At 42.2% G+C, this 26,694-nt stretch overlaps 2 protein-coding genes across 2 annotated transcripts in view; both read right to left on the bottom strand.

Moving 5' to 3' along the window:
• ell (elongation factor RNA polymerase II) overlaps positions 1 to 16,752 on the bottom strand; it is a 37,124-nt gene extending 20,372 nt beyond the window's left edge. The window contains exons 1-2 of the mRNA XM_085264431.1: positions 16,507 to 16,752; positions 763 to 807 (exon numbers count right to left, since the gene is read on the bottom strand). Of these exons, the coding sequence (XP_085120557.1) occupies positions 763 to 807; positions 16,507 to 16,641 (180 nt within the window). The 5' untranslated portion in view covers positions 16,642 to 16,752. The remainder of the gene's footprint in view (positions 1 to 762; positions 808 to 16,506) is intronic.
• A 1,213-nt stretch (positions 16,753 to 17,965) lies between these two features.
• Positions 17,966 to 26,393, bottom strand: fkbp8 (FKBP prolyl isomerase 8). The gene is made up of 9 exons (XM_085265411.1): positions 26,248 to 26,393; positions 25,442 to 25,703; positions 25,142 to 25,311; positions 24,939 to 25,027; positions 22,043 to 22,263; positions 21,686 to 21,858; positions 21,523 to 21,600; positions 19,526 to 19,663; positions 17,966 to 19,369 (listed from the first exon to the last, which is right to left on the bottom strand). The coding sequence occupies exons 2-9, from the start codon at positions 25,689 to 25,691 to the stop codon at positions 19,283 to 19,285; spliced, it is 1,206 nt and encodes a 401-aa protein (XP_085121537.1). The 5' UTR covers positions 25,692 to 25,703; positions 26,248 to 26,393; the 3' UTR covers positions 17,966 to 19,282.
• Between the last annotated feature and the right edge of the window lie 301 nt (positions 26,394 to 26,694).

Below are 26,694 nucleotides of genomic sequence, written 5' to 3'. Positions count from 1 at the left end.
CCACTGTGGACAAACACATGACTGACAAAGAGTACACATGAAACACAAGCCTTCCTTTATCTTGCTTTCATAATATGTCTGAATATAGGTATGAAGACAGAGGCAGAGGACATGACGCTGCAAGAGGTTTCTTTTTCTCCCCTACTAATCAGTTTTGTCAGATCACGTTATTTGGAAGGAGAAACAATAGAAAACAAATTTACGTGACTAACATCACGACAGGGCCAAACGGCTGCCTCAAGTTCTGTGGCAACAGTGCTTTAAGGTCGAGCAGCGCTTACACAGCACATGACACAATGGCAAGGAGTGCATCATTACATTTAACATCTTTTTAACATCTCACACTCACACACAGTGTCATGCTTACAAAGAAACAGCAAACTTGTTGGGTGCGTCACCATTGAAATCATCTTGAAAATCTGAATTGCGTTATACAATCACCTGCCATTCTGTTAAGTACACCTCACCGTCTTCAGAACGAGGTCCTCTGCCATCGATAAAGCATTTATCACCCAGAGAACTGCCTATTACTGAACCTCTCCGTGCCTAAATGAATCAAATTGCTGCCACGTGGCTGATACCCGCATTAACAAGCAGATGGATAGGTGTACCTAACAAAATGACTGATAAATGTGTAATAAAGACATCTTTTGAAACTGAAAGTGGCAAATACCTGCGATAATTCAACAAGGTCAACTGTAATAAAACTGAGGTGATGATGTAGGTATAGTAGCGTGTTTACGGAGCGGAATACATTCTTACCCCTTGGTTTCCATTAAATCTTATCAATGGCGATGATGACAGGACCTGTGAAAAGAAACAAAAAGATTAATTAACGTCAGCCAAGTTACCACAAACACCTTTTGTTTTTTAATTAACTGCTCATGTATGGATATTAAAACTGTTCCGTGAGGGCAAAAATGTGATTTTGAAACCGTCAGCAGTAGATTAAATGGTAACAAAGTAAAGCCATCATCATTTCCGTCCTTTGTCTTTAGAAAAGATACCAGACACTTTGCTAGCTCCTGTACCTGACCCGGGTGAAATCTGTTTATTCCAGTGTAAATGAACTGTGATAGATGGGGAAGACTGAAAAATCCGCCCAGCGTTGGAGAAGCAGAAGCAGTCACGGGTGTAAATGAGGAAGAACAAGAACAGTAAAAAAAAAAAAAGCTGCCTGCAATCATGTGGTCACCTTATGGCTCAAGTAGACAAAACAGAAGAGAACTTTTAAAAAGGCATGCTATGTGCCGCAGACCACAAACACGTATGGATTAGTTTTTATGCTGAAGAGTTGATGGTCACATCAATGGTACTGAAAGCAGTAACGCACGAACACCAGAAATAAACCAGAACAGACCATTTCACACTTTCTAACAAAAAAGACGTGAGCGAGACAACCCATTTAATATCACAAAATTAAAGTGACAAAATTGTGACCTCCCACAAGCAGCAATAAGTTTGTAAACACGGGAAAAGCAGCACAGAACAGAGTTTCCAGAATTATTTCAAGGGAAACTGCATTTCCTCACGAGTCCATTTCTTATAAATTTTAATTCTTTCAGTTTAACGATTCTCAAAAAAGTGGAAAAACAAACAAACAAACATTCCCGGACTTGGGGGATTTAAAAAATAAAAATAAAAATTAATAATAATACTACTACATGTGCATTCTTAAAACAAATCTGGTGCTGACGCTAAGACAAAGCAGGGAGCGGCACAGAAAGCCAAACTTAATCAATCAGCAGTTTGCTTCAACCTAAACTGAACCTTTGACAGTGCCGGTAGCTCCAGATGAAGCCTTTTTGGGGCGTCAGCCTCACAATTACAGGTACTGTGGGTACTGTAAGTACCGTTAAACATTTAAACAGCACTTTGGCTTTTCTGATGCTGCTTTAGTGGATTAAATGTGATCAAGTGAGAGTACTAAAAAGTTCAAGAGAGGGTAAGCCTATTAAAGACACAACATGCTTTGTATTCTTGCCTGATCCTGACCCAGAGATCTAGCACTTGCATATAAAGATAACAGAGTTGCTATTCTGTGTGGTTTCACTTAAATTTCATTTTATTTTTTAATTTCAGGCCTTAATAGTATGGACCACATTTCTAGCATAACGGCCGGTGCAGAACGACTGCACGTCTCTACCCATTATAAGCCTACTGGGAGGAACTCTTGAAGCTTTCTGAACTGAGTGGTTTCTGGCATATTTCTTATGGACAAAGTTGATTGGCTATGCCTCAGACGCTAGTGAGGATGGTCTCTGCCTATCCAACTACCTTTGGAAAAGCCCACAAACTATTCTGATGGTCATCAAACCACATTTTGATATATACCATGGTGACGAACTCATCATGAAGGGTACTGAAAGAGTTCAAATACAAAAAAAACCGGTCTGTATAAAATTGTGGGAAATTTTTTTCCCACCTTAGTAAAAGCTCTCCAATGATTTTATGGTGTTTATGTGTTTATGGTGTCACTAGTTTAAAGGTCTTCTTTAATACTGTAAAATGTTCATTTTGTGGATTTTTTGGTCCTATTTAGAGCTAAACAGCAGACAGATACGTTTTAGCGTATGGTTAACTCTTCTTTGACAAGCCTCTACAGCGAGACCACACAGCTCCATCCTTTACACATCAGATCTAGTTTTAAACTATGACGATTGCAAAATAATCAGCTCGACATTTGAAAATCACCAGTGTGACGTTACTTCAGCTACGAAGATCCTTTATGTGCTACCTGGCTTATATGCCTTTAATGTTAGGCTTGTGACACGCCCATGCATACTCTGACATGTGCCTGAAAAGGTTTACATTACTCCTGCAACGCTCGCTGTCCAATCACAGCACACACACCTGTGCAACGTCCTTAATTCCTTCCAAGAAATGCTGGACCTTTGGAGCAGGTTTAGACAAATGCTACAACCATTAAATTAGTTAATGCACCTTATTAGCTTAACTGTTTTTACACATAAAAATTGGTTGAAAGAACTATTTAAAAATTAATTAATAAATTAATTAAAGGGCATAATCAACTGCAACATTAAACTGTACTGAACCATCCTGAATGACTTAATCGTTCAAATAAAGCCGGGACTTTCTCCATTCATTTCTGTAATCCACTGTAATCCAGATGTCAAACACTATACTCAACTCCCAAGCAACATTTCAACAGCATAAAGGTCCGCCTCCTCTGAGGAAAAAAAAGAAAAGAAAAAAAAAGCTGCAGTTCAATGGAAACAATTGTGAATTCTGGCAAAGGAATTTTCTCCATTTTATGAAGGAAATCTAGACAAGTTGTGCAAATCCTGCCCAAACTCTTCTGCCAGAACTTTGGAGGCTTCAGCTGGTTTTGCTAACTCTCCTGGTGTGTGCGTTTCTAGCTTGTTTACACACACACACACACACACACACACACACACACACACCCCTGCTAAAACGATCATCGAGTCTGCTGTAAAGCTGATTTATAATTATTGCTTAATAGCTCAGCTGGGAGTGCTGGACTCAAAGAAACTGTTCTGATGATCCAAAATAGAAGTGTGTTAAATACCTTTTGCCACACCCTTTAATTTCCCTTCCCTTAACCGCAGCCTGTAAGATTCAACGGCGTCTGAAAAACAGCCTGGGCACACATTAAGTTGTGATGTGTGGCACCTTCCTGACAGACAGCCATCTGCCATGTTCAGTTCTGCCAAAGAGTTCTTCCTGTTAAAAGGAAGTTTTTCCTTCCCACTGTTGCCAAGTGCTTGCTCATAATGGGTCACCTGATTGTTGGGGTCTCTGCATTACTGTAGGGTCTTTACCTTACAACATAAAGCACCTTGAGGTGACTGTTGTTGTGATTTGATGCTATTTAACTGAACTGTACTGAATGCGGAAAAAGAATGCAGTCTTTCCAGAACTGGTTTCTGGTAACAGCTTTAAAAGCCTAGCTTAACCTCGCTGTGTGTTCACTGTTTACTAATTAAACATAATGCACTGTAAAAAAAAGAAAAAAAGAAAAAGAAAGACTGCTACTTGAAGCAGCAGTGTCTCAGAGACTCTAGTTCTATTATTTGAAGTTAAAGACTTTGTTGCGGAACAAAGGGAATGAAGCGAAGTAATCCTGGCAAAGCAACTCTGCTTAAACTCAAAAGAAATTGCAGGGCAGCAGAAAGGAGATGGAGGAAAAATAAAAATAATATCAACCATCAAATATTTTCCGAGCAACTTAAAATGTACAATAATACATTAAGGAAGTCAAGAAATTCATACTTCGCCAAAATAATCAGTATTAACAAAAATAATCCCAAGGTCCTCTTTTCCACCATAGATCATTTATTTAACCCTGATTTTAAAAGCTCCAAAAGAACCCCCACAGACTCGCTCTGTGAGCAGTTTGCAGACCACTTCAGGGGAAAGATCAGCGCCATCAGATCTGATATTTTATCTAATCGCGATATGATTGTAAACACATCTCAGGGCTCGATTGTACCTGAGGAGACACTGGACAGCTTTGTCCTGGTTAATGCTGAGAACTTTCAGAAGGTTTTCTCCACAGTGAGACCCACCACATGTCTTTTAGATCCAATTCCTTCTTCACGCTTTAAAACACTTTATGGATTTTTTGAGGCTGAGCTTTTATACATGATGAATTGCTTTCTTCAGTTGGGTGTCTTCCCTGCTGCCTTTAAAACGGCGGTGGTGAGGCCCCTTCTGAAGAAGAGCAATTTGGATTGTAATGATTTTAATAACTACAGACCTGTATCCAACTTACCATTTTTAAGTAAAGTCTTAGAAAAACTTGTTTTTACTCAGATTACTGATTTTCTCAATGATAGACAGATCCTGAAGATATTCCAGTCTGGATTTAGGGTGAACCACAGCACAGAGACTGCTCTCCTAAAGGTTTTAAATGATCTTAGATGTAACTGGGACGCCCAAAAGCTCTCAGTCCTGGTGCTACTGGATCTAAGCGCAGCCTTTGATACAGTAGACCACGCTATTCTTTTAAACAGACTAAAACACATGGTGGGCCTCTCTGGTGCTGTACACAACTGGTTCACTTCCTATCTCTCTGACAGATCTTTTATGGTGAGTATGGATACATGCTCCTCTAAGATCCATAAAATGACATGTGGTGTGCCATCAAGGGTCGGTTCTAGGCCCTGTACTTTTTAATTTGTATATGTTGCCTCTCGGCAGTGTCATCAGGAGGCATGGAGTGAACTTCCACAGTTACGCTGATGACACGCAGCTGTACATCTCCGTGTCTCCTGATGACACCAGACCAATGGATGCCCTTTTTAACTGTATCTTGGATATAAGATCTTGGATGGCAGAAAACTTTTTACAGCTTAACCAGGACAAAACTGAAGTTTTAATTGTCGGTCCTGAGGCTCAGAGAGAGAAACTCTTGTCTAAATTAGAGGCATTTTCACTATGTCCTTCGCTACAAGTGAAAAACCTGGGTGTTATTTTTGACTCTGAGCTTGGTTTTATCCCACATGTTAAACATGCAACCAAAATTGGATTTTATCATCTAAAAAATATAGCCAGAGTCCGCCCTATTCTCTCTCGGGCCAACACGGAGATGCTGATGCATGCTTTTATTACCAGTCGCATTGATTACTGTAATGCCCTGCTCTCTGGTCTTCCTAAGAAGAATATTTCAACTTTACAACTCTTGCAAAACTCGGCAGCTCGTGTGCTGACGAAGACCAGAGGGCGGGCCCACATTACACCGGTTTTAGAATCGCTGCACTGGCTCCCCGTGTGTTTCAGGATCGATTTTAAAGTTCTTTTATTGGTTTTTAAATGTCTTAATGGTCTTGGGCCTTCTTATCTCTCAGATCTGCTTTTACCATACGAACCCTCGCGGACCCTGAGGTCCTCTGGTACTGGCCTTTTGATAGTCCCTAAAGTCAGGACACATACTCACGGAGAGGCAGCTTTTCAGTGGTATGGTCCTCGTCTGTGGAACAGCCTGCCGGAGGAGCTCAGGGCCGCAGAGAACGTACATGTTTTTAAGAACAGGCTCAAGACCCACCTTTTTAATTTAGCTTTTACTTAGCGTTTATTTATTTTTTATGCTTATTTATTCTATCCTGTTATTCTATTATTAATTTAGGATTTACCTAATATTTCTTGATTTTATTCTTATTCATTTTTTAATCTTCTTACTCTATTTATATTTATATTGTATCCTGTTCTTATTTATTTTATCATTTTACCCTGTATACATCTTATTGCGTCATATCTCCAGTGTTTCCTCGGAGGGCGCTCTCTGCACCGGGGCTGTTATTGACCGTGGCTGCTGGGTCTCTGGGGTCCTCTCAGCCTGGTTGGGGGGCTCCTTTGCCTCCCTCCGGCTGTGTGCCCAGCCCGGAGGCTGCGGTCTGTGACCGGCTCCCGGTGCAGACGGCTCTCTGTTATGTTTCCTCACTTGGCTCATGCGAGCCCAGCCCAATTTTTACTCTTTAAGTGTGCGCGTGTGTGTATGTGTGTGTGGGTGGGGGTGGGGGGATATATGTGTATTGAGAGTGTGGGGAGTGAGTTGGAGGGTGGGGTGGGCTGCTTTTAACTATGTAAAGCACTTTGTGCTACATTTTTTCTGTATGAAAAGTGCTTCATAAATAAAGATTGATTGATTGATTGATTGATTATACTGTACTAAACTCATAATATTAGAAACCAAAAGAAAGGAAGAAGAGAGGGGGAAAAAAAGAAAATAAAAAAGCACAGCCTATCCGGGGACACCACACCTTTCATGGAGCCAGGCTCCCCGGTCTCCCCCCTGCAATGTTTAACGCAGCACCAGTTTTAGCACCCTATGCCCTCCCCCTCCCAGCAATGCTAACATACTGCTACCCTCAGCCTGTTCGTTTGAATGGGCTGCTGACATGTCACTATTCTCTGGGACCTGAGCCCAGAACGTTCCACAGAGCTAACCTTGGGGACACAGTACAGCTCCTGGCCTCAGACTGAGCATGCGGATGTCCCCACACAGTGCCTACTAGCAAGGAAATGAGGACCAGCAGGGACTTGGTGCCAAAGAGCTAATGAAGAAACTAAAAATCTAAAAATCTGTCAAAATGAAAGCTTAACTTCTGAGTGCTTATTTTCCCCCTATAGTATTAAAAAAAAAAAAAAGCTAATGATGATTTAAAACTTGATTTTCAAAAAGAATGTAGAACGAGTCCTTTTCAACTGTAACGTACGATTGATGGCCAGCTTTGAAGCGACATCCACATCCACAACACAAACACAATACATCGCTAACGGAGTGCTACTTCACATTACCGCCGCTTCTGTTTTGGACGTGCAGAGAAGCAGAACACGGACTAACTTTTGCCTGTCTTCACACCTCATCAGTCACTGCAGAAAAGTGTTCAAATCTAACCACATGTGCTCATTTCTAAAGAAAGAGGAGGGGGAGGAGGTCAAACGCTTTTTATGTTATAACCTCAACTGGGGCACACCTGATTTTAGTACAGCTCCGTTTTGCACTGCATCAGAGTATTACTCAGTCAGAATGGAGTCTCTCATACATTATGCAATGTTTACATCCAACAGTTAGGGAGTATCAGACACTATGTGAAAAACAATTCATGAAAAACATCTTTTCAAATCTGATTTCCAAACATTAGATCAAGTAATTGCAAATTAAGAGTTGGGGTAAAGAAGGCTTAGCTCCTTTTATTGACGCCACAGCTTTTGACTGCATTAGACATCCTCAGAAGTTATCCAATTTGTCAATGATCAGTTCAGATATTTATTCAGTGAGAAGTCCTCAGCATGCTTATAATTTGCAATTGTCCTCCTTAAAAGGAAAAACAACAGTAAACCCTGACCTGAGCTTTTAAGATCTTGTTAGTGAGATTTTGGTATTTCCTAATCAAACCTTGCTCAGAGTTACCAAACATTTCATTAAACACATCATTAGCCTGCTTGGCCACAATCTTTTTAAAAGCTTAATAACAAAAATCTAAAGGGGTTCCTGACTATTAATGTGACAGGGTCAAAAACTAGATGGCACACAGGAAATTACCACTCAGATTAACGCAGAAACTATGTGAATTTGATTAGTTACACAAGTGCAACTCTCCAACAATGCAGACTGCAGGGGAAGTAAAGGCATGTCTTTGTTTGGTTGTGAATGTGCACAGGAATAGCCAGGACTAAATCCCCATGGGTAGGACTGCAGTCAGGTGTTTAGTTGCATCACTGTCACACTTTTAAGGTGCTCCACCTGTCTAGGATTTCAGAGGTGGAAAGAGCACTATGTGCCATGTACTCTGCAGGGGTAAACTGGTACTGGGTGTTCCTAGTCATAATACGAAGTGTGCGTGCATTTCTGCAGTGCTTCTTTTGCGTGTCTAAACCCTGAAAATAGACGTGGCAGCACAATAGCACACACGTATAATTGGGCTAACTCTGTGTTCCATTTACTGTAAGATCTTCACCTCTAGAAGGAAACCCTTTGAAGGGTTTTAAGTTTTCCATCTTTTGATTCAGAGCTTCTTTTGATCGCGTGCTTGAATTGAAGCATTACTTTAGCCCTGCAACAAAGAAATGGTGCACACATAATCTGCACATGGCATCCGACAGGTTTTTTTTTTTGTTTTTTTTAAACATACGCTTATGGCACAACAATTTAAAAACAAAACAAAACACAAGACTACGCCTTGTGTCACCCTAAGCTTTTATTCTCTGTTTAATTACTACATGCATGTAAAACTTGAGTATAAAAACAGAAAGCAGTCTCATTACAAAGAGAGACATTTCTCTGAAAACTGAAGTGAGCAAAACAAACTAAACTCATTTAAGATCTTAATAGAAGTTCTTCAAATAGTCTTCTTCTTCTAAGGCCTTGACAAAAGTGATGTGAAAGTGGAGACTCAGCAGGCATTCAGAGGCTCCAGAAGAGCAAAAACAAGCAAATGGGCAAAACAGTAAGTTTACCAATTATGCAGAAAATGTTTCATTTGTCATTATAAACCTTTTACACACTTAAGACCATTAAGCTGGGCTGAATTCCCTGGACTGATAACTAAGATTTTTTTTTTTTTTTTTTTTTTTAAATAAACAGGATCATTAGTAGTAGCTGGACTTTTTAATTAGTGCAACAATATGAACACTCAGGTTGTGCTGAAGACTGGTCGCCGCATCTCACACCATGTTGATACAGCCAGCAACAAACCACATGTTAGATTTTTTTAAATACTGAGATTACTAGTGTAGCAATAAGAGAGCTTCCTGCAGTAAGTTAATGAAATCTTATGATAATAGTGTTGCAAATTGAACACTATGAAATATGGAACCAACGGTGATTATAGTACCAGTGTGCAGGGAGTTCAGAGAACAGGTCTACAAAAATTAAAATGGTAAAAACGTGGTAATTCTCACGTTTAAGGTCATCGCCTCTGGCATTTCCTGACAGTTTTCCAGCCTGGGTGATATTTTTAGATCCCTGGAAATCCCTTTATGACCACTTGGGCTGTGACCTCTATTTCACCACGAACTTCAACTTCTCTTTCACACTGACCTGAATTTGTACAATGGATCATTACTGGTGATGAGAGGCGGGCTTCCAGCTTTGTTTGAGAAGTTTTACAATTTCCAAGCAGGAATCCAGGGATTAATGCAGATGCGCAGTTTTGAGGGGATCTCATAGAACTCCAAACAGACAGCTATACAAATCACCATGGTTCCGCAATACTTCACTTAGAAAATGCACAGCTGTACACTCACTGGACACTTTATTTGGTATACCTTGCAAATACTAGCTTGTACCGTGTTTTATGTTGAGACAGGCCTTTGTGGCAGAGATTCAACCATACTCAGACCAGCCCATCTGGCACCAGCAACCATGTTCACAGTCACTTAAATCACATTTCCACCCATTTGGATCCAATCAATTAATCCTTTATTTGTCAAAATTGCCCGTACACGTTGCGTGTTACGCGTAGGACTCAGGTAGTATTATGCTTAACACGTAGTACACCCAGTTTGAACTTCAGCACACTATCTTGACCACATCTGTGTGCAGTACATTCAATACATGTTTTTAATAATGCTGCATCATTGGTGAAGAGTAAAAACAGCTGGACAACCCTCCGTACAGCTTTGTGACAACTTAACCACTGCCATGCAAACCACATTTGCACTGTTCTTCGTTTCCTGGCTTTTAAAAGTAATCTGTCCGTGATCTTACAGTAATATATTGAGTTTGGGAAGTAGCAATGATGGTGGGAGGTAGCTCAGAGCTACTTATTTAAATTAAAAAAAAAAAAAAAAAAAAAAAAAAAAAAGTGTAAGAAATGAATGTACCTCATTTGTGCAACCGACCTGTGAACTGTGCAGTAGGGGTGCAACGATACACAAAATTCACGGTTTGGTTCAATATTTTGGTGTCACGGTTCGATATTTTTTCGATACAAAAAAAAAAAAAAAAAAATGGTTATGCCTTTTTAATTTGTCATTTATTAAAATTATAAATATATATTTTAACTCAAAAGTACAGTTTCTAAATTTAATGTTGCTGAAACAACAAAATAAAAAAATAAATCTATCTGACCGAGAAATCACTCATCTTTAGAAAAGAGTTTATTACAGAGAAATGGCTCTTTCCAAAATAAAAGCTATACTATACGCTTCTTCTGGGCTATATACTCAGCAGCATATTAAACATATTAGGTCCCCATAAGGAGAATCATGTGCTTGTTGTTTTTGTCTGCTTCCACTTGTCTTTTGCACTAGGATGATGTCGGCGTAAATGTGCAGTGATATTCGTTGTGTTCCCACTAGTGCTGTCAGCGTTAATCTCGTTAAAATTACATTAACGCCATAACGTGGCAAATCTCCTTTAACGAGTTACCGCGGATTGCCCCGTGCGTGGGGCTGGACGGCGTCAACATGTTAACAAGCTAAGTGCGCTAACGCACTAGTTCCCACCAATTGAGCATTGCGTGGCACATCCGACATACTGTTTTACTTTTGTCCATGACGTGCTTACCATCAGGGTCATGCTTCACATGAAAACCAAGATCGTTCCAAACACCAGATCTGAATTAGGGTGGGGGAGGTTCAGTTTCAGGTAGCGTTGAGGCAGCTTAGCTTCTGTCTTGCTAGCTTGCGCTCCGCTCAGTGGATCTGCACTCGACAGTGCAGCCTAGGCAGAGTAGTCGAACGCAGATCCACTGAGCGCTCAACACAGACAGCATCGTCAGAAGAAAAGTTGATAAAATAAATAAAAAAATTTGTATTGTTCAATACATATGCGTACCGAACCGAAAGCACTGTATCGAACGGTTCAATATCGATACGAGTATTGTTGCACCCCTACTGTGAAGCCTGTTAATTTTAATCTGTGTGACCTGATCTTTGAGCTAGCACATGCAAAGTGTAATCACTGTCCAGTGTATGTAGTTGAGCTACATTGACACCCTACAGATGGAAAAATTCAGTTTTCTTACTCCAACAGCATCGGAGGTCCAACACGAGAATAATTATTGTGTGTGTTCCAACCTGCTTTCTGAGGTAGAAACACACACAAGGATAGACGTGAACATAAAAGAGGAATCTCCTTTCAAACTCAGTCTTTTCAAATGTGGAAAAGCCTGCATTGAATTGGCAGATATTTCTTCAAGGTCCAGCCTAATTCAGGTTTTCTGAATTGATGAAGCAGTCTTTCATGTATTACGTCTGGGCATTTATTCTTTATCGCTACAACCCACTGAGCGAAGTAACACCTTTAAAAACGAAGGTTATGTGTGAATAAAACTCAAATGTGCATATAATTTGTTCTGGCGCCACAGTCACACTACTCATTTGTGCCTATTTTAAGCATTTATGATGCTCCACGTATGATTAAAAATTAAAAGACCAAACCATGACCCATGCACTGACTGAGCTCTTGGAAAGGACATACCAGGTCATGGAGACATTGTCACTTGTGGTAACCTTGCCACAGGGCACAGGAACACCATGACATTTAGAGTCGTATTTGGCCTTAGTGGTTATGGTCATCTCTTGCAGTGTCCCATGCTCTGCTGAAACTGAGGAGTAAGCATTCCTTAAATAACCGTAGCGCTGGCATTAGCCAACTGGATTCATGCAACAAAATCCCCACCCAGGTTCTGTTACCTCCCCTACCGTTCCCATAAGGTCTGAGACGGGGTTAGGTGGCCAAGCCCCCAGCTTACTTACAACTTCCTTAGATACAAGTGCTTTAATTCAGAATTTGTCACTGTTAAAACTTATGCTCACAGATGAAAAACAACAGAAAGGGTGTCAATTTTTCACCCATGATGGAGAAACTCAAAAGTTCTTTATCTAGAGAAGAAATTTAAGCTCTGGACAACAATTTGAGCAATTCAACAACTTTCTATCCTGACAATTCCGAAGGCAAAACATGCTTTCGGTTACACGTATCAGACAAATGCCACTTTAGGTTATGAAGAACTAGACTTAACGGAGCGCACTCACATCTCATACAACTCTTTATAAAGTTCAGGACTTCAAGCGAATAAAATGTGGAATATACTGCACATAAATCCAGACCATAGATCATCACGGGACTGATGCCAGCACTGATGTTTGTCCTCATGAATACAAAATTCATTCTTTTCCTCTCACTACAACACAAATAACTTGTCAATACCACTGGGACTAGCTACCCCTCACCAGTATTCCTGGTTTAAGTTATTATCATGCCAAATGTTTGTAAAATCTATCATTACCGAACGAAGCTTGGTTCCCTGTGCAGATACTGTGTGAAAGTCTTCAAGTCATTACACCTCATGACAGTGGTGTAAAAGTGAATTAGAAGTGAGTTTGTCTTTAAGACGAAGGTCAATTGGGCATTTCTATTGTCAAAACAGAGGTGTGAGTTGGGTCTGTGTGCATGAGAGAGCACGCACCTGTATGGGGGCTTCTGGACAAAAGGCTGTCTCTTTGATGGATGGACATGTTAAGTTTTAGATCTTTTGAGATAGGAAAAAAACCTAAAACCCCCAAGTACTATTTCAGCACACTAGTCAAGCTGTTTTTTCCTAGTACTGTGCTATAAAAGTCATGCAGACATAATTCAAAACTTATCTGTACTCTCCATAACCTTCAGCTCAGTGATGCCGGGTAGCCTTACTCATTTCCTTGCTTATGTCACAGCTAGTAGGAAGAAAAAAAAAAGCGAGTGAGTCTCTGCTGGCAGTCCCGTAGCAGAAGCTCCAGTTCACCATGTCCTCAGACGTACCAAGAAAAACCCCCAGCTGACAGTCACGTCTCATTCAGCCAGCAGTGCAACAAGACATGCTTTATTAGACTAATACAGCATCTAAATGAACTGAATCAGCTTTCCGTCTGGTCCCGTGTTTTGTATTTTGTTAGCTTACAGAGGAATGTGATCAATAAGCCTTTAAAAATTTCTTGCTCTCCCACAAAGCAAAGCGTGTAGTGACTTCACTATGACACAATTAAGAGTTCACCTCTCTTCCTCTACCAGCTCACCCCAGCAGTTGGGTGCCAGCCAATGTTAGAACAATCAGGAACTCTAAGGGGGGAAAAAGCAACAATGAAGGCAATTTAGGCTCAGGTTTGAGGCAGTGGCATGAGTGATAGGGATGTTTCTGAGAAACAACAGCAGAGATGGACCATACGGACCAAAGGGAGCGTAAACTGCACATAGCTTCAGTCTCAGATGATCCTGTTGATTTCTTTTTATTCAAATGAAGGCAGAGTTCTTATATTTATGACCTAATGAAAACTGATAACAGCCAACCACAGGCAAATAAGAATCCCCAAACTGACGTCAGTCCAACAACTCTCACCACAATTTATGGCATGTGAATGTAGGAAGGCAGGGTCTTCAGTTGAGAAGAGCACCGCTCCTGAGCCCCAGTGTTAGCCTTTGTTTGGATTTCATTCCAGTGCTTTTAAATATGTAAAGCTCTCATTTGTGTAATTAACACAGCAGACACCAACATTACTAACATTATAAGACTGATTATCTTCTTTAGAGGACACACGTGCACACCTATGCAGGACTGTTCTGTGTCACATGGGTGGTTTAATAATCTCTCATCATCTGTCCAATGAACCTGTTGAAGTCATAAAAACAGTGCTTAACTGCCTCTGCAGTCCTGTGCTTATTGGCATATAGCAATCCCAAAACTAAGCAAGAGCTCAGAACCTGCCGACCTCAGAGATGCCGCTCAACACAAAAAGTTTGAATGCGAATCATGAACCGTTGAGCCCGCCAAGAGTCAACATCCCCACAATGAGGCAGCAAAGTTTCTATCACCTTACTACTCCAAAACCATTCACTTCTCTATATCGTCCACACATCTGATTAGTCAGTAGCACAGTCATTCAAACTGTGAGTAAGGGTTAAGTCAAATAACAGGGAAAGAGGTCAGGATAATCTCACAATGAGCTATACGAGTTTAGCAACACGTCTGCACGTCAGTTCAAGGGCCACTTTCAGGAGAGCATCTTCTGGATTGTGAAACAAGTTTTCAATTCCTCTGACATCCATGTTATCAAAGGAAACTTCCAGCTGACCAATTTCCTGTGTACTCTGAGTCGTTTAATGCAAATTTGAGCCTTTGCAGATTGGATGAGCAGCAGTTTATCCTCAAAGCTCTGCCAGTTCAGTGTTTGGAGCCCATTTCGGGAGGTAGCAACAACCAGCTGCCTCCTAAGGGAATTTCTAGTCCCACAGTTAAGACAGTGTTACCAAATCAGTAAGCAATGGCACTCTGTGACCTCCCACAGCTCATAGAAAACTGCCATAACGTTCATCTGGCCAACGAACGTACTAGAAGGGCAGCGGTTCTCCCCACTGGTGGGTTATAGAGTCATGTTATTGGGAAAAATACATGTGGAAAATTTATCTTGGTTGTCAAACAGAAGAGTTTGACATCCACCGTGGAACAGGCACAGGACACAGACGGAGCTGTGAGGAGAGCATTTTCTTAGATTAATGGTTTAATTTACTCTGACCGATAAAAAGTTAAAAATCAAATAAATTGCCAGATATTTTCTGGCAGGTTCACCCATCGATAACCATAATAATCAGTTAATTTAGCCTTTCTGCCAAATAAATACCAAGTGTTCCACAGTTTTAACAATTTGCTTGACTAATCTAACATATTCATATCTGCAATGAACTCTCACCTTAAAGTTTTGTTTTTCTAACCTGCACCCCTGGGAAATATCAGGAAGGCATGATTAAACGCTAAAGCTTAAGATCTGCGAGATAATAATAAGTTTCTGCCTCCTTCACGAGACTGGAGGCAGATGCCAGATGATGAAAGTTTTCATGGGAAGCAGTCAGGCTGGTAACAGCAGTGGACAATCGGTATGGCACGTTTTCAGCGGGTAACGTAAGAAAGCTCACATGGCATGTGTTTTGATAAAATTGTGGCCAAATGCACTGCTAACAGATCTCTAAATCACAACACCAAAGTCCTAAATGATCATCATTTCCTAATATAACCATCACAGATACCTTCTAATGCTCATTCCTTCCATGTGCCTTGTATTTGATTAGGCAGACCTCTTCCTACAACTAGTGGCCACCCAGTTACCTGTCACAGTTTACTGTTGTGGATTGTCAGCTGCAGTCCTGCTATACACAGCCACTGAAGCTGGAGATAAGGCCCTTTCCTCCTGGCCTGTCAGCTTTTCCCTGTCAAATATTTATAGAAGCTGAAACGTTAGATGGCCACCATCAGACTTAAAGCTGTGGACACAAGAAGCCGAGTAAGAGCAAAAAGCAACCCAGAAACCCACGAGCTGAATCTAGTGTCCAGTAACTTCAGACAATGTCTAAAGCTGTAAACTGAACATGATGAGCATTTACTGGATGTGAGGAGGGGGGTTGGGTAAAAAAAATGCCCATGTTTCGCATGAATACCGAGTGCTTTTTCAAAGTATTCACTGCCGAGCCAAGGCTTTGAGAGAGGTAACAGCTTAAAGTGAGCGGACAGGGCTCAGATAACCGACGGCACCAGACACCCTCATGTGTGGGCAGTTTGATGGCTAGTTTAGCTAGCAAGGTTTGCCCCCACCACCACCCCACTTCCCCCCCCCAAAAAAAAAACAGGAGAGAAATGACAGGGGTACCAAACTTTCTGGAAACATCTGTACACGCGCCATAAATGACTAATTTTCACTGATAATTCTTCTACGTTATAAAAGACGTATTTAAGCAAGACAAGTGGCCGATACCAAGTTTACACAGAGAGGCTGAAACAACGCGATGAAGTAAGCGGGCTGCGGGTCCAGTGGCACCGGGCTGGAGTGAGGGGTGTCTGGGTGTAGCTACAAAAACACGGAAAACCCACCGAGCACCCGGCCACAGCCGGGGCTCGCTAAACTACACGCTCATCAAACCGAACCGGCCGTGGACCTCAGCGTGAAGGCAGGCGGAGCGGGGACCGACCTCCCTCCGCCTGTCACAGCCGCCAGCACGGACTTCGGGAGCCGACCGGGACGGCACGGAACCGAAAAGGCGCCGCTTACCCTGCTGCTCTGGTAGGCTTCGAACGCCTTCAGCGCGCTGTCAGTGAGTTTGACGTGAAACACGGAGACATTGCTGCCGTTGCTCACTCTTCCACAGGACAGTCCGTAACACTGCTCCTCCTTCAGCGCCGCCATCTTGCTCTCGCTCCCACCACCACGCGCACGGACGCGCTCTGCCGTAAACCGAGAAGTCCCGGTGCTTTTCAATGAATATGCAGCAACGAACCGGGGAGCGAGGAAGCCCCGTGGGCAAAGCCCGAGTGTCTGCTCAGAAATAATAACGACGACGACGACGATGATATTGATGATGATGATGACACTTTACAGCGTCACACCTGTGTTGCTTTTATAAGTTTGGTAACTGAGCGATGTTAAATTGTTTCAATATTTTGAACACTTAAAACTAATTGATATTTTAGATGACTTTGATCTTTTTTTCCTGGATATTTTGTAATTATGTCATTTTATTAACGACTGAAAAATATACACTGACTATATGAGCCAGCACTGCCCAGCAGAAACGCGTAGGTAGAGGGAAACGATAGGTCATCAGATTACGTCAGCGAAACGTCAATGTCTGAAGGCAAGAACACACACACCATGATGGTTTGGGTATAGTCACAACACCCGAGAATGTCCGCTTGTAAACCAATAAAACATGGACAGTGACTCTATCTCTGATTTAATTCATTTAACTGTCTCTGTGATGTTTTGGCTTCATGCTGAGAACGAGCACTCCAGATGTGTTGATCGAGAAGGAGCTTCACCATGTCTTGGAGAGGAGATGAGTGTCCTCATGCAGTGTGATCCTGCATGAGGAAGTCAGGAGTGACTGTATGTGAGAGAGGTGCAGGACATGTACAAGGAGCAGGTGGAGGTATGTACCGGAGAGAAGCGGAATAAAAGTCAAGAACAAGAGAGAATACCTGTGTGTGATTGGGAGGCGGATCAGCACAAGAGAGGTATAGAAGTGAGTGTAAGCAGGGTGATTTTGGTTTATAAGCTGGTAGAGAGCTGCTGTGATGAAAGAAGTACAGGAAATAAGTCCAACAGAGGGACAGCTCAGAGTCAGAGAGATGAGGTGGTTTGCACATGTACAAAGGAAGGAGAGTGGATATCCTGGACAGAGGATGATAAAGATGTAGCTGCCAGGCAGGAGGAAAAGATCAGCCCAGAGGAGGATCATGGATGTAGGGAAGGAGAACATGCAGAGGGCTGGTGTGACGAAGTAAGATGCTTGGATAGGAGGAGATGCTAAGGGGAACCTCAGAATGGAGCTGCCCAACTATGACTGACTTAGAAAAGCAGAAGAAAACAGGCAGATGATCTGGAGCATGTTCTCCACGTTCTCTATTAAAAGACATGGATGCAGCAGAGCAGCTGCGGTCCTTTTATGAATCAGTGCAACAGTCGATATCTGTGAAACACAACTGCAGAAAGTGACACAAAGGAAACCGTAGTCTCATGACCGACATGTTTTATTGGGATCAATACAAAATTAACAAATGCATGGAATGGCATAATTACTTTAATCACCAAGTGTTACGAGTCGATGCGGCTACCAGCTACTCTGATGAAAGCACAGATTTACTGGAGTCGCATTTACTCTAGGTAGGAAAGCAGTAAAATAAATTAACACCAAATGGAACTTAATTTAAGGCAAACTACACAAAAATATTACAAAGGTGGAAAAAAAACAAACCCACGCACGCACTCAACATGGCCTTCAGAGAATCATCCTTCAACATTTGGTCTTAATTGTGATACTGAGGTATAATTTACTGAAAATGAAAAATAAACTCCACTTTCACCCATCTGCTGAGAAATTACCTGTACCGTACTCTGCTGTCACTTTAAAGGGAAAAACTGCATCTCAATTAGGGGAAAATATATATTATATACATCTACATTTCTCTTTTTCTGGCGGTTGAATGATGGTACACATGACAGAGCATGAATAAATCTCCTGGTTTTAAAATGTAATCCCGCAGTCATGTGCTAAATAATGTATGCTGCCTCTGATTGTTGCTTTCCCTCTGCTTTCGGAGAGGTGTCTGCGTTACCTGCGACTCTTCGTGAGGCGTTTCTCACTCGCAGGCTCCTTCGTAGTTCCTAATGACGTGGGCACAATTTTAAGACCATCTCTCTGCACCCCCACAAACTTCAGCGTACACCCACCAACTTAAACATATCCAAAGACTGCAGTACTGCTCTACAGGTGTTTCAATAATAGTGTGTATGTGTGTAGAATCAGTACAAAGGGTCACAGAGGTAGTGCACAATGTAGAGCATCATTAGAAACGTGTGTGCGCCATTAGAAAGTGAAATTGTGTCTCTTGCATAATAAATATTACTTCAAATGCACAATCTGACACTGAACTATAGCAACAAATGGTAACATTTCACAGCAGCTGATTTATTTTTTCTTAAATCTATTTTTACACTTTTCGCTTCAGCGTTCCGATAATCGCTTTGAACTACCAGACTGGAAAAACGATGGCAGCAAAAGAAAAGATTCAAAACGACAGATATTATTAAACCTACACATTTACAAGGTTGGAATTACATCTCCCATATTACATCATTACCGATGACGTCGAATTTGTCACAAAGTTCTCAAACATAGCAGAGAGGAGAGAGTGACGGCGAAGAGGCAACTGACCGACTGACATTTCCACCTCCTTTGACCAAAGGTCAGAAGGCACTGCCAGATGTGCTTTTGTGTTTCGGCTGGCCCGCTGCGTGGGACTGGTCAGGCCGTCGCTACAGGTTCGCATCAATTTCTAGCAGCTATGACAACAGATAAGGCTACGCCGCCGATGGCTACTGCAGTGGCGCCAAAAAGCCACTTCCAGCTGAGACCCTGGGGAAACAGAAGTAGAGTGCATGTTAAGCAAGTCGAATGATTTGTTGACTCACTGAAAAGCTCAAACAAACAAAACTCCACATCCTGTTTTATTGGTAATACTGATTAAGTCTGAACCACAGGTTTAACTCCGTGTTTTAGCGACAGTCTCACCCATGAAGACTTGGCGCGTGGTTTCTGCGTGCTGCTGTTATCAGAGTGGTTACCGAGCATCTTCTTATACATGGCCTGCTCTGCTCCCCGCTGCTCCGAGTGCTTCTTCACCAGCTTGGAGAGCTCAGCGTGGATCGTCTGCACACAACAGGCGAGACAATTAGACGATTCAAAGCTGCTCTTCAGTCTAGCACACCTGCTGACGTGCAGGACACGCAGCCGGAGTGCCGATTTCTGCGTCCCACGTACGTCAGGACGACGATAAGCAGAAAACACAGCTTTGCAAGAGAAATACGACCAATATTTTTCAGTACTGATGAAATACTTAACATAATCGAATCCTGGTGAAACATGAAATTTGATTTGTGTATGCATGTTTTTGTCTTCCAAGAAATCATTTTGCCCACATGGTGACAATTATTCCAGGATATGAGTCTAGTTATTGTTCCAGGATGGTCTGCTACATGAGTCACTTGCTAGTGACTAAGCAAACTAGCTTTTTCAGACACAAAAACTTTTTCTGCTTAGTAAAACAACCTGATCAAAGATTGAGTTTACAGTAATGTTCACTTAACCGTGTATTCTGTCTGTGGAAATGTTTCAACACAAAGGATTTGTCAGTTTCCACCTAAGACGCCGCAATGGCACCATCAACCGCTCACCAAAGACACAAAACTGACAGATGACTAACTTGTCCCTGAGAGAAATGATAAGGGTAAACTAAACATCCTGTTCTAGGAGCACATGTGTCCAAATGCTGTGCTGAGACGTTCGAAGGCCGTCTAAATTGGACCAGTCATATCCACATGTCATTTCAAAAAAAGTAAATAGACAGGAAAATCATCTCTCACGCATCAGAGTTTGAGATGGGGGTGTGAATGGCTGACACCAGTGAAGAAGAAAAAAGCAGACAGTGTGTCTATTAGAGAAGAGGACGACAGTGCGTCATCCTGTCACTTCATACGCCTGCGCCTGTCCAAGACCGCCTCATTTATTATAACGAGAGTGCCGCGGTATTGTTGACGCTTCTTGCTGTTAGAACACGGGTTATTTAAGGAGTCTTTTCAGTTTTTGTGGCATATTTTAGCATTAAAAAGGGAAATATAGCACCAAATTAGAAACATGGTGACACACAATGATGACTCTTATGAAATCTGAATTCTCCCCCCCCAGTTTGATTCAGTTTCTTAATCTACTTTGTTTTTAAATGTAGCTTTGGTACGTTTCATTTTAATACCTCTGGTTTATTCCATTTGCTACACCTCTGTACTTGTTTCAGATTTGCAGATATCAGACATTTAGCTGCATTTCTCCAACTACTCTCAAAGGCCCATTAACTTAGCAATTCACCCGAGCCACAGAAACACTCCATTATACTTGCACTGTGTGTGTTGGCTGAAAAGAGGTTTGCAGGCCATGTGCTGTTTGACAGATTTGTGTAGGACTGAAGTGGGGAGTTCTGGGCACGAGCACCAAGTTGCTGCAGCTTACAGCTGATCCAAGAAGCCCACACGTTTAGACGAGTTTCGTCAAGCGGCCTCGCGTTGCCAAAGAACCACGTATACCCGGCTGTATAAGCAGAACAGAAACACTTTATGTGCTGGATGTGAGTAGAACCTATTCAGATCAACAATCTGGAGACGGACCCCTTAAATTGATCAATTGGCTCTAAAAATAGAGATACTTTACCCTATAGCCCCATCTGCTGGCCATAGGAACACAGTTATTTGTCAACACCACAACATGTAGCCATGTTGATTAGCACTGTTGCTCCAGGTACTCTGGATTCCCCTCACAGTCCAAAGTAACTGGTGATGCTGAACTGCCCATAGGTGTGAATGTGGGTGTGAACGCTCGTCTGTCTCCGTGTTAGGCCTGCGACAGACTGGCCACCTGTCTACCCCGCCTCTTTCCCTTCATGTAGCTGAGATAGCGCTCACCCAACCGCCCGCAGGACCCTGATAAAGATAAGAGAAAGAATGGATGGCCAAAAATACCTTGTTGCTTGGTTCCAGTTTAAGTGCCTTCCTTAAAGTCTGGATGGCGTCTGTGAATTCACCTTGCAAGGCCAGCACCTAAAGCAAAGACAGGTACCCGTGAATAAGAGAACCAATGAGTTTACTGACAGAAGGAAACCGAAAGCACGAGAGCTACGCGCACCTTGCCCATGCGGAAAAGTGCCTTTATGTTGTCTGGCTGGTGTTCGAGTGCTGACACGCAGGACTTGAGCGCTGCATCGTAGTGGTCCAGTTTCAGCTGAGAAGCAGCCATGTTGTTTAGACACTTCACTTTCACATCCAAAAGCCCCTCTTCCTCCTCGGGGGTGATGTCAACTACAGCAGGAACAAAAGAAGAAGTTAAAAAAAAAAAAAAAAAAAGAACAGTGCAAGTTATTATTCAAATGGTGCGTCATTACATTAGAGGAACACTGGTTAAGCTGATAATGTCTTTTCACTACAACAGCCAAATCCAAATTTACAGGAATGCATCGTCAACGTGAGCATCGGCAGATCTCACCTTTAGAACTAGACTCCGTTATCTGCAGGGCAATGCCATACGAATTGACAGCAAAGGCGTAGTCTCCGCGCTGATAATGGGCATTGCCCCGCTCTCTCTTTTGGCTGGCCAGGGCAATCTTCTCCGCAGGGGGTAGCAGCTCCAGGTCTGGAGCATCAGTAGCTTCCAGCAGATTCACTTCTAGGGACAGCTCAGCATTTGCAGGAACTGCAGGTTCAAGACTACAAAGGGAAAGACAAACAATCAGAGGCAGGGTTTAAGAGAGTAAAAGTCAACAATCACTGGATTACACAGGAAACAGGACCTGTCACATGTCCCTGCATAGAACGAAAAACCGTTTTTGTCCAGTAAAAAGTAGGTTTAGCTTTTTAAAATGTAGTGCTTGGATGCGTTTTTTTTTTTTAAATCGACATTTAAGTCTGCATTAGAGATTAGCTTAACCTGTGCACAGAGCCGTCCAGGTTTGCTTCAGCGTTTGGAGATGTATTTCTTTAGGCGTCCTGATGATGGATCACTTACATTTCTAAAAAGATGCTTAAAAAATAAAATAAAAAATCTCCACAGAACAGCAGCCTCTGGCTGCAATATTAAAACTGCTGAATGAAGGGTAGTTTGGTCCGAGGAAAGAAACCACTGCACTTTTCTACATAATGAAAAGAGAAAAATCCTGCAGTGCAGAGGAGCACTACGACTTTCCTTCAATTTTCAGCTCATATGAAAGTTAGGAACTTCATTATGATCACAATGTAGCACTGCATCAAAGACGCACATAATCAAATGAAGAAAAAAAACAAAAAAACAAAAAAACCAACCTAAAAATGTTCTGAAATAAAAACATGGACTTCTTTACGAACTGAAGACCAGCAGTGACGGGTACAGCATCACTCTTCTCACTCGCTCCCTCTCTTTTTTATTAACACACACAAGTGTGGAAGAGCATTTTCATTCATCGAGTACTTTTTACATTGTGATATTACTATGTTTTCTTATATAAAAGTATTCTGCAGCTATTGAAAACATTACATTAAAGTTTACAAGCAGTAATTAGATACATCCACAGTCAGACGATTAACCACTGCTGCGTTCGCGAGTCTAAAAATACTCTCAGGTTTAATGAATGCGCAGCATCAATAAAGCGTTTCTTTGAGATGCCACCAGCTACCGGGCAGACAACAACGCCTCTCTGTGTCTCTCTCGAGATGGGCGATATAAACAAAAATCAGAAAGATGAGAGCTGCACAAACCAGTGTGACTCTGCAGCTCTGTGGGGAATGACGGGGTGTGCAGTGCCATGAAAAAAGTATTTCCCCCTTCCCAATGTATTATTTATTTGCATATCTGTCACATTTCAATGCTTCAGATTAAATTAATTGGGGGGGGGGGGGGGGGGGGGGGTATCTAAACCTACCTGCCCTGTGTGAAAAAGTAACTGCTCCCCTTGTGAAATGATAAATGAACTGTGGCCTGATCACTGTCAGAGCTGCTGAATCACTTCAATAGAAGCTGTCTGACAAAGTGACGCAGGCTAAAAGATCTAAAGAAACAGCTGAGAAACAAAGTCACTGACATCCATCAGTCTGGAAAAGATTACAGAGACATTTCTGAGGCTCTGGGACTCCAGTGAACCACAGTGAGATCCATTTTCCGCACATGGAGAAACTGGGAACGGTGCTGAACCTTCACAGGAGTGACCAGCCTACCAAAATACACCCAGGAGGTCACAGAAGAACCAGAACAACAAGGCCAGAGGTCATGACTCAACCATAAGAAAGAGACTGGGCAAAAATGGCCTTCATGGGAGAGTCCAAGGAGAACACCACTGCTGACCAAGAAGATCACAAAGGCTCGTCTCACATCTGCCAACAAACAGCGGGATGATCCCAGAGACTCCTGGGAAAATCTTCTGACTGATGAGACAGAAGCTGAACTTTCTGGAAGGTTTGAGTCCTGTTACATCTGCATCAGACTAACAGCGTTTCATAAAGAGAACATCCCAGCAGCAGGTGGACACAGTGGTGGTAGTGTGATGGTCTGGGGGGCTCTGCTGCTCCAGGACGTCTCGCTGTAACTGAGGAAACCATGAATTCTGCTCCATACCAGAAGGAGGATGTCCGCAAATCACTTCATGTCCCGAAGCTTAAGCGAAATCAAGCAGCAGAGCAATGATCCAAACAGCAGCAAGTCCACCTCTGATTGGCTCAGAAAGACTAAATGAATGTTTTGGAGTGTCCAGGTCAAAGTCTGGACTTAAATCAGACTGTACTGCTTCAGCGGGACCTTAAACAGCCGTTCATGCTGGAAAACCCTCCAATGTGTCTGAATTAAAGCATTTCTGCAAAGAAGAGTGGGCTAAAGTTCCTCCACAGTGACGTGAAAGACTCACTGAAGGCATCACAAATGCCTGGTGGTGGAACAGCCAGTTATCAGGTTTAGGGGGTAATTACTTTTTGATTTTTGTTGTTTGATTGTTGGGTTTTCCCTGTTCCTGTTACAATATTAAATCACTATGAGATTATTATTGTTATGCATTATTGTAGAAGGATTCCTCTGTTTTAATTGGTTAATTTAAAGCTCTTTATAAACCATTTTGTAACCTCTAACTAGAACCACACCAATAGATCGGCTAATATTAGCTATGTGCCGATACGGCCTTATCGGCCACGATAACCCTCACTTAACTCTAAAAACTGTTGTGAGAAACGGTGGTACAAGCCAAGACCTGTGCTCTCCAAAGTGTGATCAGAAAGTCACTAAAGCTTCATTAGATAAGTGGACAAGACAGAGAACTGAAACCCACTTTTAAATGAATTAGCATTGTGAGAAGGCCATTATTAAACTTTGATACAAAAAGTTTAAAAATAACAACATGCAAAAACAGCCTCAAACACTTCCTTACCTTCCTCTGGCACCATATGCATATTTGGCATCAGTCTGGATGAGCGCCTCCTCTCCCAGCGCCATGAGCTGGACTGTCAGATCCAGTGCCTGAAAAGGAGAAAAGCTCTCTTGAGAAAATTAAGGAATCACACATGAAGTGTGCAAATTCCACACACAAACCTCTGCAAAGGGCATTAATAAACTAATCTAACAGGTCTTTACCTGGATTACATCACCATCTCCCAAAGTGAAAGCGAAATCAGGCTTCTCCTCTACTAAAGTCCCGTCCACCAGACTCGTTTTAAGACGGATTTTCACATTCTGTCCTTTCTGTGGTCGACTGTCTCGCCCTTCGCCTTCCTTCAGGACTTTTTTCTTCAACTGCCCATTACCTGGAATTAGACACGGTCACATGTATTACAACACTGACCACTGTCCATATCAGGCTCAATGCCCATCACTAATCAAGGAAAGTGCAGCACAGCCTACACTGCTGTGGAGCACATCATGGGTCCTACATACCCAAAACATCCAGCCATTCATCGACTTGACCTGTAGGGTCGGGGTCAGCGTTTGCATTTTCTGAATTTGTGGGTTTCACCTTCCCTTCCCCGGCATCTTCCAGAGGAGGCGGCTCGTCGTCGTCAATGTCTTCCTCATCTAAAACCTCGAAGTCTTCTCCGCTGTCCAACAGCGACGTTTTGCTGTTCTTCTTTGCTGATTGCGCATTATCGTGGCTATCCGACTCCATAATCTCCTCTCTGTCAGTCATTAGCAGACCCCTCTGGTAAAAAAAAAAAAAAAAAGACGGGAGACAACGTCAAAAATGATCCTTTGCCTAACTCTTAATGTGTGTGCCCTCCCAAAACACGGATTCCAATTCAGATTAAAGCCCAAAAACAGTGTTTAAAGATCCCCTGTCAGTCACACACCACTGAGCTTGTTACAGGCTAACAGCACTAAAATAAAACCTGCTTTCGCTCTGAATCGATCGGGATTATTGATCGATTTTAGCGTGACGTGATGCGATTTCACCTCAACATTACATGTTAACTGTTGTTCTACAGCAAGAAAGCCAACCACACGTTTCCAGAAGTTTCTAACAAGTTGCCCTGCTGTCATGTGTTCCCACACGGATGGCAGGCTGCTGCTAGCACACGTTAGCCGAGGATGTACAGCTAGCTAGCTGCTAGTTGTCAGCATTAAATTAGCAATTTTTTTTTACTGTCTCTGAGTGTTTATCACTGCTTATACCGATCCCCGATGGAGTGAGTCAGAGTTAGGGATTTTATAATAAAAAGCCTGTATCAAAATAACCGGACACTTACCCTGAAATTGTCTGTGAAGAGCCGTGTTTTGGTTCTGAGCAGTCTCCTTTAGCTCGCAGTGCTGAAGTTAGGTTGCTGTTGGGGAACATGAAGCCAGTGAGACCTGGATGTGTCGCTGCATACCAATATCAACCTGACTTCGCCACGATCTGCTTCCTGTTAACCTTGAGACCCTGCACGTTTATTGGATGTTTCATGCTTATTCATAATTTACCTCAGAGGCAGCGATGTACGCCTGCAGCTGCTATTTGTAATGATAAAATGACTTATTTTTGCTAGTTTAAAACACAGATGAACACACTGAAAGCTAAGAACACTCAAAATGTATTAAATTAAAAACAAAACAGTTTGTATCAGTGATTTAAGGGGTGAATTTACACATGAAGACTTTGTGTGCAGCTCTCTAATGTTTTGATTTATTCTGAATAAGGATTTTAAAACTGTGAT

Source organism: Mchenga conophoros, linkage group LG23, assembly GCF_057382185.1.
Source record: "Mchenga conophoros isolate Kocher_MC1m ecotype Shallow Benthic linkage group LG23, M_conophoros_male_GT1.1, whole genome shotgun sequence".
In the NCBI taxonomy this organism is placed as follows: Eukaryota; Metazoa; Chordata; class Actinopteri; order Cichliformes; family Cichlidae; genus Mchenga; species Mchenga conophoros.
This window is presented reverse-complemented; position numbering and strand designations above follow the sequence as displayed.